At 27.0% G+C, this 12,412-nt stretch overlaps 1 protein-coding gene across 1 annotated transcript; it reads left to right on the top strand.

Annotated features, from left to right (window-relative positions):
- Window positions 1-11,124: 11,124 nt before the first annotated feature.
- Window positions 11,125-12,193, top strand: LOC135926613 (transcription initiation factor TFIID subunit 9B-like). The gene is made up of 5 exons (XM_065462540.1): window positions 11,125-11,321; window positions 11,365-11,501; window positions 11,547-11,678; window positions 11,721-11,811; window positions 11,854-12,193. The coding sequence occupies exons 1-5, from the start codon at window positions 11,192-11,194 to the stop codon at window positions 12,021-12,023; spliced, it is 660 nt and encodes a 219-aa protein (XP_065318612.1). The 5' UTR covers window positions 11,125-11,191; the 3' UTR covers window positions 12,024-12,193.
- Window positions 12,194-12,412: the final 219 nt, after the last annotated feature.

A 12,412-nucleotide genomic window follows, 5' to 3' on the forward strand; every position in this document is an offset into this window, starting at 1 on the left:
TTTTAAAAAAAATATATAAATGGGTGAGAGGGTCGATTTACAAATATTTAAAACAACGAGTGAGCGGGCTTTTTGGCTAAAAACCGGCTAAAAACCGGCCCATTGCAGACCTCTAGTTTAGAGTTAGCGGTCCATATGTTCATACGACTTGATTTTACGTGAATCTTATTCCAGAATGTAGCGACTATTATCAGGCTCGTAAATCGATCTTTTTTTTTATAATGATCGAATCCCGATCAAGATCTTGTCAAAAAAAAAAAAAAAGGGGAACTAAATCCAGGATCTCGATCCTTTTCTTTAAAACATGGATAAAGAAAAAGTATCGCGATCACAATCAAGATCCTTTTTCTTTATTTTATAAATTGTTGAAAAAAATAATTTTTTTTTTGATGCTTTATGCAGAATTTACTAATATAAAAAAATAAAAATAAATGTAATATAAATTCGTGCGATAGAATAATATTTACAATTAAGCTCGGCTCGGGTACCCGAACCGGGCCGGGCCCTATAATCCTGGCCGGGCCGTGGAAATAGTACCTCTGCATCTGATTTATTGTAAATTAAAGCGCCATTTTTGTTTACACTAAAAAAGACTCCATCTTGCGGATACATTTTTATTACTTTATCTTCCAATTTATATTATTAATTATTATAATTATTTTCATTATTATTATAAAAATTGTTGGTTAAATGATTAATTTTCTTACTTTCATTAATTAAAAAAAAAAAAAACTAATAAACGGGCATGATATCGATATGTAAACTAAAATATATCGTATATTAAATTTTCTTTTTACCCATTTCATCCCAATAATTGAGAATATCGATTGGAGGAGCCGACAGCATTAGACTGAAAATGTAAAGGTCCTGGTTTCGTTCTCTTCGGCACCAATTGTTACAAATTGGAAAGGAATTGTAATTATTAACTGTAATTACACCTTTCGTAATTTTTTTTTATTAATTAATTAAGCAACAATTGTAGTATATAAAAATTAAACCAGAATAAACGAATTTATATCGTATATTAAATTTTCTTTTTACCCATTTCATCCCAATAATTGAGAATATCGATTGGAGGAGCCGACAGCATTAGACTGAAAATGTAAAGGTCCTGGTTTCGTTCTCTTCGGCACCAATTGTTACAAATTGGAAAGGAATTGTAATTATTAACTGTAATTACACCTTTCGTAATTTTTTTTTATTAATTAATTAAGCAACAATTGTAGTATATAAAAATTAAACCAGAATAAACGAATAAACTGCAGGCCCGGCCCCCGGGCATTATATTTTAAAACCAAATATTTGCAATCGCCAAAAATATAATAAAATATATTTTTTAAAAACGCTGGCCGGGCCTTAAAAATGGGGCCTCTGCAGGTCTCTGCAAAATTACCAGAACAACTAATATTTTTAATTGTTATTATAAAAATTTCGCTCCCTTTGATACAATATATCTCAAATTACTTTAATAAATTTCGAAGGGAATAGGAGGTAAAAATGAGTGGAGGGAGTGGTAATATCCTTATTGGCTTGGGGGGGGGGGGTTCTAGAAACTTCCTGTCACATGTCAAAAACATATGAATAAGCATACAATTTTCTTTTTTTTTTAAATGGCAAAACCCTTATCATTACTAGTGTTGTTTAAACGGCTCCATTTTTTTTAAAAAAAATGGCTAACCCGATATTTTGGTCAAAAAATATTACGCATGCCCAGAGTTGTTAAAGTAGCGCGCTATCTTTTTTGGTAGCTATAGCTAATAGCCGCTACTTTTTTTTAAATTACTTAATTTTTTAGCGCGCTACTTCGCTACTTTTAAAAAATATAATGAATGTAAGTATAAACATGAAAATTTAAATATAATATCATAATTAATTATAATTTTTATAATTTATTATTTAATTTTGAAATTTAAATATATTTTCAATTTTTAATTTATATTTTCAATCTGTGTTAATAATCTAAAATGGCATCGCCCATGGATATCCAAATCCTTGAAAGTGATTCAGACATGGAAGATTCAATGGAAGAAAATGTACTTAATAGCTCTAATAACGATTTCCCATTCCCTAGATTTGAAAAATTTTTTAAAATAAATATTAAAACAAAATCTGGATTCAAATTCTGTGCTTAAAATGTAAAAAAAATATATCATCAAATCAATCGAGTAGCTATAACCTGAAGAAACACCTAAAGGTAAATTGTTATTTTTACATTATAATATTATTTATTTTATTAGACTGTTCACGCCAATTGCTATAAGGAAATAGAGAAACATATAAAAAATTTTGGTATAAGAGAATCTTCATTAAAAAAGACAAATACTATCCAAACCAAATTAACTGATAATAAACATGCCAATATTTCACAAAAATTGGCTGATAAAGTAATTGTTGATTTTATTATTGACACAGTTCAGCCATTGTCCTTGGTTGATAATCCATCATTTACTATGATGATTAAAACTTTATCCCCTGGCACAACAGTTTTATGTCGCCAGACACTTATGAATAAAATAGCCGACAACTTCAAAGTGATGAAAGATGCTCTAATAGTAGAGTTATCAGATATATCTTATGTATGTAAACCGGCAGATAGTTGGACACATAACAGAAGGTAAAAACTTATTTATATTTATAAATTGATCTGATTAAATATTTTTAGAGCTTCCTTGCCCTCAAGTGCTAGTGTCGAGAGATTATTTAGCAAAACAAAGATTATACTTTCTAATCGTCGCTCTAGACTTGGGGATGATAATATTGAAATGATATTATTATTAAAATGCAAAAAATTAAAATAAATATTTATTTATATTGCTTATTTTTTTATAATCTAAACTAACTATATTTTTATATTTATAAATGTTGATTTATAATATATTATTTATTATACATTTACATTATAAGCAAAAAAAAAATAAAAAAAAATTTGTTTCATTTGTTTCTAAAATTTTTTTTATAAAAAGTAGCTTAAAAGTACGCGCTACTTTTTTTGACAAATAGCGAAAGCGGTAGCGCGCTACTTTTAAAAATAGCGTTTAACAACTCTGCGCATGCCTGGAGATTTTGCTCATAGAAAGCGGAATAGTTTTGAACATCTGTTAACTAAATCTCGAAGCTTGCCTAATCCTTTTGGGCCTACGAGCCATTTAACAACAATGGTCTGCAATTATCAAAAATTTTACCCGCCCACGCCCGCCGCTTAACCCTCCCGCCACCAGCATAATGTAGGTTTATACAAAAATTTAATTGATAAAAGTAGTTGTAAAATACGTAAAATATTAAAGGGTGTGCTCTACTACCGATATTTCGATCTAGAATCAGATTTTATTTTGCTATCTTTTCTATCCCCATATGGGGATTTTCGCTGAGAGGTAAATCATACTATAATTTAAGACACAGTTTTTGAAGATGTACATATTTTGTGCAAGAGCTTTTGTGCATAATTGTTTTTAAAAAATTTTGTCAAACTTAGATCATTTACCATACATTCTAAGACGACTTGTTTTTTTCATGAATTTTATTCTAGAATATTTACAAGGATCGAATTCTGATATAGATTTTTTCAAAAAAAAAGGGAACGAAATCCAAGATCGATCCTTTTTTTAAAAAAAAAAATGAGAAAGTATCGCGATCACAAACACGATCCTTTTTTTCTTATTTTATAATTTGCTGGATAAAAAAAAATTTATGCTATATGCAAAATTAACTGATATAAAAATAAATTAAATATAATGCTTGCTTATTCTTCTGATAGAATAATTTCAATTTTTATATATACCCGGGTCGGGCCGGCTGAAAATAAAGATCGGGTCAGACAGCTCAAATTGTACAAGTGCAGGTCTTTGATTTATCGTAAATTAAACTGCCATTTTTGTTATATAATAAAAAAAATACATGTATATTAGATTTTTAAATAAATACTCCATCTTGCGGATATATTTATATTGCTTTTTCAATATAAAATTATTATAAAAAATCTTTTAATATAATAGATATAATTCCACATTCATTAAAATTATTAAATTCTTAAACAATTGATGATTGAAATAATATTATTTCACCCTTTTTGCGAATACATTTATTTTTTTTTAATAAATTTTTAAAGAATATTTTGCGAGAAATTTGTATTTTTTAACAACTAATATCATCTGTTTACTTTCTCCTTATTGTCCTAGTATGTTATATTAAAAACATATATTTTCATTAGACGTCAATCAGATGGATTGTATACATCTGATTGGAGAAAAAAATTATTATTTTTAATGTAAAAAAAATATAATAATTATGATAATAATATTTTTTTAATTATTCATTATTAAAGTTTTGAAATTTAAAATGATAAAATAATAATTATCATGAATACTTTTTTTGGACATTCTTGTTTTATAAAAATATATTTCTTTTTTTTTATGAGAAAAATAAAAGTTCTAAAAAGAAATTAGTTTATAAATTATCATACTTTCTGTTACGATACGTCAAAACTTATGATTATTTCATAAATTAAATTTTTAAATGATAATAAATTTTTTATATAAAACTAATTTTTTTTTGCTATATTAACATTACTTATATATCATGTTTATTCAAATAAATCGCTCAATTATCTAGTATTTGATTTTAATAATCTCAACTTAGTACCACCCAATCGCGCGTTTTATTTAAATTTTTAAAATAATATACTTCTTAGAAATCTGCGAAACTCGACCCGGCCCGAAATATTTTTAAATAAAAACCGGGTGGGGCTTTGGAAATGTTTTAAAAATATATTTAAATTTATCAATTTTATAATTGAATATTTTTATGTTAAAATTAAAATATTTGATCTTATTTAGAGAAACTAGACGCCATTATAACATATGTTTTTTATTTTTGAGTAATTATAAAAAATTAATTTCTATAATTTAAATAAGTTCGGGCCGAGCCGGGCCTATAAATTTTCTTGAAAGAAATTTCGGGCCGGGTCAGCTAACATTTTAGAAAATGTTTCGGGTTAGGGCAGGACCGGCAAAACTGTTTTTTAAAAAAACCGGGCCGGGCTCGAAAAATTAGACCCGATGCAGATCGCTAAAACTTCGATTGAAAATTTTCGCAAAAATAATTTCCCCCCCCCCCAATATCCTCATGATGATCGCGATATTTAATTAAATTTAAAAACTAATTTCTAGTTTCAGTGACCCCCAATTATCTAATAAATGCATCTAAAATGTTTACAGGGTATTTGTTCCACGTGTCCTTGTTCCACGTGTCTTTGTTCCACGTGTCTTTGTTCCACGTGTCTTTGTTCCACGTGTCTTTGTTCCACGTGTCTTTGTTCCACGTGTCTTTGTTCCACGTGTCTTTGTTCCACGTGTCTTTGTTCCACGTGTCTTTGTTCCACGTGTCTTTGTTCCACGTGAATGATATATGGATCCGATTGAAATTTTAATCTATTCCTTATTTGTTAAAATTGTCAATAAATTTCTTCACTGATTTTTTTTTTATAATTATTTTATACTATGGCATTTTTTTATCGATAAAGTAGTTGCAATAATATATATATCAGAAACCTGAGGGCCCTAACCGGCCCCGATATACGGGCTGGACCGTATTTTTTTTTAAATATTCGCGGCCGGGACTACCCAGGCCGGGCCTTATACTTTAAAACCCGTTATTTTAAATCGTCTTTATTAGCGCTAAAAATTAAAAATAAATAAAATGTATTTAAAAAAATCCGGACCGGGCCGGGCTCGAAAATATAAAACCCGGGAAAGGCCGAGCCAGTGTTTTGAGATAAAATCAATCGTTTTAAATTTCTAAAGTTAAAATCCCTAAAAAAATATTTATTTCTTGTCTTAAGAATCCCAAAACCCCTCTTCAGTATCAATTTTTTCTACATACAATCATTTAAATGTGCATCGACTTGTAGTTGATTCGGAAAGTTTTGCAAATGGGTAATTAACCTTACCAAAAGATTTTGGGAAGATTGACTTAGGGATATAATACTGCTAATATGTTACTGCCCTCACTGTGCGAAGGAACTCTATATTTTAAGAAATTGTAATTTAACATAGCTGAGTCAAAAGGTAAAAAGGTTCTCATTCCTATCTGCCACTTCGATAACTGTAAGGGCATTTTCTTCTAGATCTATAATAGATATCAGTAAAACTGAGGGAAAATATAAAATATGATGGAGATAGCTATTTTTTTTTAAATAAAAAATATTTTATTTAAAATTTTATTTTTGTATGCTTTTTAAGTAAAAAAAAATTAATTAATAAAAGGATCGAAGAATCGAATATTTAACGGAATGATCTCTATCAATCCGGGTAGATTGCCAAAATTAGGATCGATACAGTGGCCCCTACACTTTCTGAGCGAATGAAACAGAATACCCCCTGAAAAGTACCCCCTTGAAAAGTACCCTCCCCCCTCTCTAAAAATGATAATTATTTTATGACACCCATAAATTACAAAAAAAAAATTTATTGCATCAATTTTTAATATAATAATATAAATAAAATGCAAAAAATATATACTTTATAAATATTATTTTTAAATTAATAATTTAGATAATTTAGGGGAAGAGAAGGCGAAAGAATTTATAATTGCAATCTGTTAAATAATATTAACTTTAAAAAAATTTTTTTTTTATATCCTTAAGTCATTTATGGCGTAACTTAAATATTTCAAATGTAATAAAAATTGTTTCTTTCTTTTTGTTAAAAACAACTTTTTTTATTTTAAATCAATTTGTTTATAAACTAATATTAAATTTTATATTTTATAAATCAATTTACTTAACAAACTAATATTCAATTTTTTATTTTTAACTTTTTAAAAAAAGATCAATTTATGATAAATTACATTGTCAATATATATAGCAAACTATTTTTGAATATGTGATCATTATATTTTTTTAATTTAAATATCAATAAATTCACGTAATATACGTTTAAAACTTTTATTTTCTGCCTTGATCCCTGCTAACCTTTTCACAATCAATATTTAATTGTTTAAATAAATTTTTTAAATTATTGAGAAATGAATCTTTCATGGTACTACGAAGTCTTGTTTTAATTAATTTAATTTTACTCATGAATCTTTCGGCAGTACATGAGGTTGTAGTGTAGGAATGGTAAATAAATATTTATATAGAATTCTTAAATTAGGGAAAGCAGAAAAATTTAAAAGTAGACGATAAGGTAAAATAAATGAATAGTTTTTCCAATCTGAATCCTAAGCCCCTGAATTATCATCATCATTTAAAAGAAGCTAAATAATGTATTAGTAAAAATATTTTAATTAAATAAATTTACTTCTCAGAATCTGACAAATCTTTAGATTTCAGGAGTAATAATTACATTCCCCATTTTGGTCATCTTATAAATATTTTTAAACTTCAACATTTCTTCGAAAATTTGAATTCACAGATATCCTCGATATCTTCTTTAATAATTGATTTTTCTGCCATTCCCTTTGGCGTATAAAATGATGTTTGATGTAAAAATTTCATCGAATCATCATTAAATCTTTCGTTAAACTGCATATATTGTATTCATTAAAATTTAATAAAGCTAAATTAATATTTATTACCAGTAGAGAGATAATAGGAATTTCTTGTTCTACTTTATCAAATCTCTGCTCTGTGTCTGCCCATAAAAAAATATAGCAGAGATAAAAATAAGAGTAATATAATGACCTCAGGTTCACTAATTTCATGATCATTACAGAATCATCAGATACTATATTTCCTTCTAACACATTTTCTTTATTATTAAGACACTTTTAAAGGATGATAATATTAATTAAAAATATTTATTATACCAACAGCATTGAATTCCCAATTTTTACTTCTTTTTTCGAATAAATAATTAAATATTTAATAAAAAAGATTACTTTGCTATTTCTCCAATTTTGAGTAACATTCTTAAAAGCTACTATTTCAAAGCTTTTCTTTATATCGTTAAAATTAAGCCCACCATCCTTTTTCTAATGTGATCTATCCATTTATCATCTCTTATATTATGCGATTTGCAATTTTTAATTAAGCATTTGTATTTTTTTTTGGTTAATATTTTTAGGCATATTTTAAAATTGGAAAAATAATTTATGACAAGAAATCTCGGATAACAACCTAATTTACTAAACATCGACCAAAAATTTCGTCAATATTATATTAAACGAAATATTAAGTTGATGAAGTGGAGTCTATTATTACATTTATAAACCAGAAATCACTTGATCATGATAGATGTAACAAAACAGTAAAAGAATTAAATAATAAAAAAAATTTTTTAAAAAAGTACCCTCACTCAAATTTACTGAAGCAGTTGCTTCGGACCCCCCCCCCCCTTGTAAGGGCCATTGGGATCGAATCTAGGATCATCGATCCTTATGATTTGGATCCTTTAACAACTACTGACTATCATAGAATATACCTATTCCTATATACAACCTTGCCATGAACCCTAAATTACTCTTAATTTTTCTTAATTTTTATTAACATTCATTTTATAAATAATTAAATGATAATCAAAAAAAAAATTTATAACAAAATTGCCTAAAATTCACGGGGTAAAAATACACGCTATAACCATTAGAATACATCTCTGACAAAGTTAGACCTAAAACAAATTTGGGTTATTAATGATCTAAATATTATTAATTTTCCTGAAAACCCGAGGGAATGAAGCATACCCCTGCCTGATACGAAATCCCACGACATATATATAATAATACCGAATGATCTGGAGAAATAGTGAATCTCTCTAAACTACAATTAATTTGCACGTAAAAAAAAAAGGTTAACAAAATACCATTTTTTTTGGTTTGGAATAGAATCCTTTTAATAGAATATTTGAAATAATTAGCCGAATAAGAACAGTTTTCATTTCGGATTAGAATAAATTAAATATTGAAAAAAATTTATCAATATTTAAAAAATAAATTTATATATATATATATATTGTTTTTAAATTTAAATTATAAATGACTCAAAGGTTAAAATTGTCTACAATTCCCAAACATAATTAGAATACATTTCCGATAAAATCAGATTTTTTTTTAAATTTTGAAAAAACGCGTTCAAAAAATGATTTAAAGTTGTGAAAATGACACAATGGCCGGAAAAAATAGGTTGACGCTAACATATACAATCCTGGGATTCCGATAGAACTCGAAGTCTTCCCCTCGTTAAATTTGCGGGATAGATTTTTTATTCAATTGAACATTTCGTCTAATCCTTCCGTTCCAGCATCAGCTTTGCGAACCTTGGTAGCGATTACGAATAAATTTCGATCTTAATCTTTCATCCCAACAATTATCGATCCCTATAAAAATTTCTCACAGAATGCAATACGATTGTGAAGAAAAACGGACGGCGTCTCCACTGAAAAAAATTTCAAAAAATTGTCACCGACACAACGCATAATATTTATAGCTTTTAAAAGGAACCTACATCTCCTATCCTGAGATCATAAGATTGCACAGATCAGACGGCAGAAGTCCAGATGTTTTAACCTTCATCCTAAGGAACTACCACCTTAATTTCGCTTCGAACTATGCATACCGATAAATTCGAGAAATCAAATCCGCATGAAAATTCGCTTTCCGTTGTGTAAATTAACCAGGGTTTTCATACGTTGCTCAAAATTAAATAAATTTAGGATTTAAAAAAAATAGAATGAATATTTCTTAAATACAAATGTATTTTTAAAAATGCTCACACATTTTATAGATAGGGTAATTTGAAACTATCCTACTCTTGTATCTATCACTTCTTACTATCTCAAAATCTAAATTTCACTACAAGAATTATTTTCAATTATAATTTTTTGTTCCAAAGATAATTCATAATAATTTAAGAATTTTTATAAAATGATCAAAAACTTAACATCATCGAGAAAAAAAAAACCTTTTCATATCATAATAATCATATTATTTCGTATTATTATATTATTTAATTCCAACCAATCTACAATATGCGATATTGTTTGTTGTAGCCGTTAAAAAAAAGAAGAAATTAATTTAATAAAATATACTAAATATCAGTCATTTTCTGACATGAGAATTAATTTTTCCTGAGGATGAGAGTTGAAAGGAGTAAACACATGGGGTTTGGCGAAGAACAATGGAGTTTTCTTTGTGTGCATTTTGGGTTGGAGAAAATATGGAAGCTATTTATAATCTTAATTAGATATTTTTATGAATAAAATGGACATTTACAATTTATAATTTTACAACTGAAATATTAAATATGGACTTCTACATTGTTGATTGACGGTTGCCTTATAATTATCTATTAAAAATTATGCAAGTCCACGACAGAAACTATGCATTATGACAAAATATTTTATTTAAAAGGATATCTTACTATGGAGGATTTTTGGAAATAGGCTGATTATCTTAAATAGTAAAGAATTTTTATGTTAAGTTTATAAAAATTATGTGCCATAATGGTTAAGAGTTATATTTATTTTGTTTACAAAGTCTGAGAGGGTAGTGTGGTCAAATAATTAATCCTGAAATTCTGAATTAGATAAGAGAGCTGAAATGATAATATAATAGTAAATACGAATGTCTTGACGCGTTCGTGATCGAAGTTAGTTAGTTTTGGAAAAAGTGATTAACGACATTTCTTTTATTTTTGACAAATTTTAAACGTGAACGTGTTCCCTCTTTTTATAGAGCGCGTTCGTTTTTTTACGTTCGATTAATTTTAAAAAATCTTCTTATCTATTTTTATTTATTCGTAAATAAAAAAAAAATGATTTAAGAGCAACCTTTATCTAATGTGATAGAAAATAAATTGGCCAATTTCTTTTTGGTCTCTCTCACCCATTGTTGTAAGTACGGAGGGGACATTTTGGTTCATACCTCAATAAATTTACCCCCACCTCTTCGCTAACATAAATTTTAAAATGTGCTTTATGCCATTAAAAGATAATTATAACAAATATTCTTAAATACTTAGAAAAAATATTTAATATATAAAATTTTAAAATATTTCAGAATATCTTAGAAAAAACATTCAAGATACGTTGTTTATTTGACAAGGTTCGAAAGTTTAAGGTTTAGATATCAAGAGTTTTACTCAATGGTTTTACTATTATTTTTTCTCACAGCATTTATCCAATAATACACATATGATTCCTCGCTTCAATGGAAGCCATTATAACATATTACTATTTTTAGCGTGTCCAAAATCTTATAAATGTCTGCAAATAAGGAAAAAGTTGAGAACATTCCTAAAGATGCAATTACGATAAAAAATATGTTAAAAGAACTAGGAGTTTATGAATATCAACCTTCTCTTATTAATATATTGTTAGATTTTACATATAGTATATTTATTATCTAAAATAATATGATGTTAATTTGATAAAGAATATACAACCGATGTGTTAGAAGATGCGAAAGTTTACTCCAATCATGCCAATAAAAGAAATATTGACATAGAGGATGTTAAATTATCATTTAATGATAGAACCAAAAATCAGGACAAAAGAGTTGTAGCAAATAATGTATTTTACTATAGCTGCAATTATTAGAATTTAGAAATAATATAGATTTTGATTGATGCTGCTAAATCAAAAAATTCCAACCCCTTACCACTTATTAAAGAACATATTGGATTGAATTTACCACCTGACAGATATTGTTTATTAGCACCTAATTATAAAATGAAATCTTTAAATAGAGTAATATTTTTATCAATCTATATGATATAATTTAATTATCAGGCTAATCCAGTCACCTCAAACTCTAATCTGTACAATATAGGATCTCTAAAACCATATACTAATCAAAATTTATATTCCCATCAAATTTCAAGTTAACGATATAATTTAAAATTTTGTTAATTTTTTTTTAAAGATTCTCAAAATATAAATCAACCTAGAATGTTTGTATCTGGCCAAAACTCAAGGCCAACCTCTTATAATATAAACCCACATCATGTGTCAACTAATAAATTTATAATGAGACATCAAATGCAATTTCCACAGCCCTCAAATTTACATTCATCAAATAATTTAGAATCTTGAATATTTATATTTCACTTATTGATCAGATCAGTATTATATTTTCTAATATTGTAGCTATAATTAATTAATAAATAAAATTTGATATTTCTACTCCAGATATATAATTATATATTAACCAATTTTAATTTAAACCTGAAAATGCAAATTTAATATATTCATATTTTAATTCAATCATTCTGAGGGTTAAGGGGGTCATTAATAATAATACAAATAAAATTATTTTCACAAGTAGAAAATAAATGTTATTACCTCTATTCATTCTGCATTAAGGCATAGGTATATCCAGGATTTTGTCAAGGTTGTGAAAAGCACTATTAGATGAATTTATTTTCCATAAATTTTATTGAGATCTTTAGGTCCACTTATTATAGGCCTTTGGCTATATTAAA

This window comes from Gordionus sp. m RMFG-2023, chromosome 3, assembly GCF_954871325.1.
Source record: "Gordionus sp. m RMFG-2023 chromosome 3, tfGorSpeb1-WG-v2, whole genome shotgun sequence".
NCBI lineage: Eukaryota > Metazoa > Nematomorpha > Gordioida > Chordodea > Parachordodidae > Gordionus > Gordionus sp. m RMFG-2023.

Coding starts and splice junctions, on each gene's coding strand:
- LOC135926613 (XM_065462540.1), top strand. CDS start 11,192: ATGTCTGCAAATAAGGAAAAAGTTGAGAACATTCCTAAAGATGCAATT. Junction 11,502..11,546: donor AAAGAGTTGTAGCAAATAAT/GTATTTTACTAT, acceptor GAAATAATATAG/ATTTTGATTGATGCTGCTAA. Junction 11,812..11,853: donor ATATTCCCATCAAATTTCAA/GTTAACGATATA, acceptor TTTTTTTTAAAG/ATTCTCAAAATATAAATCAA.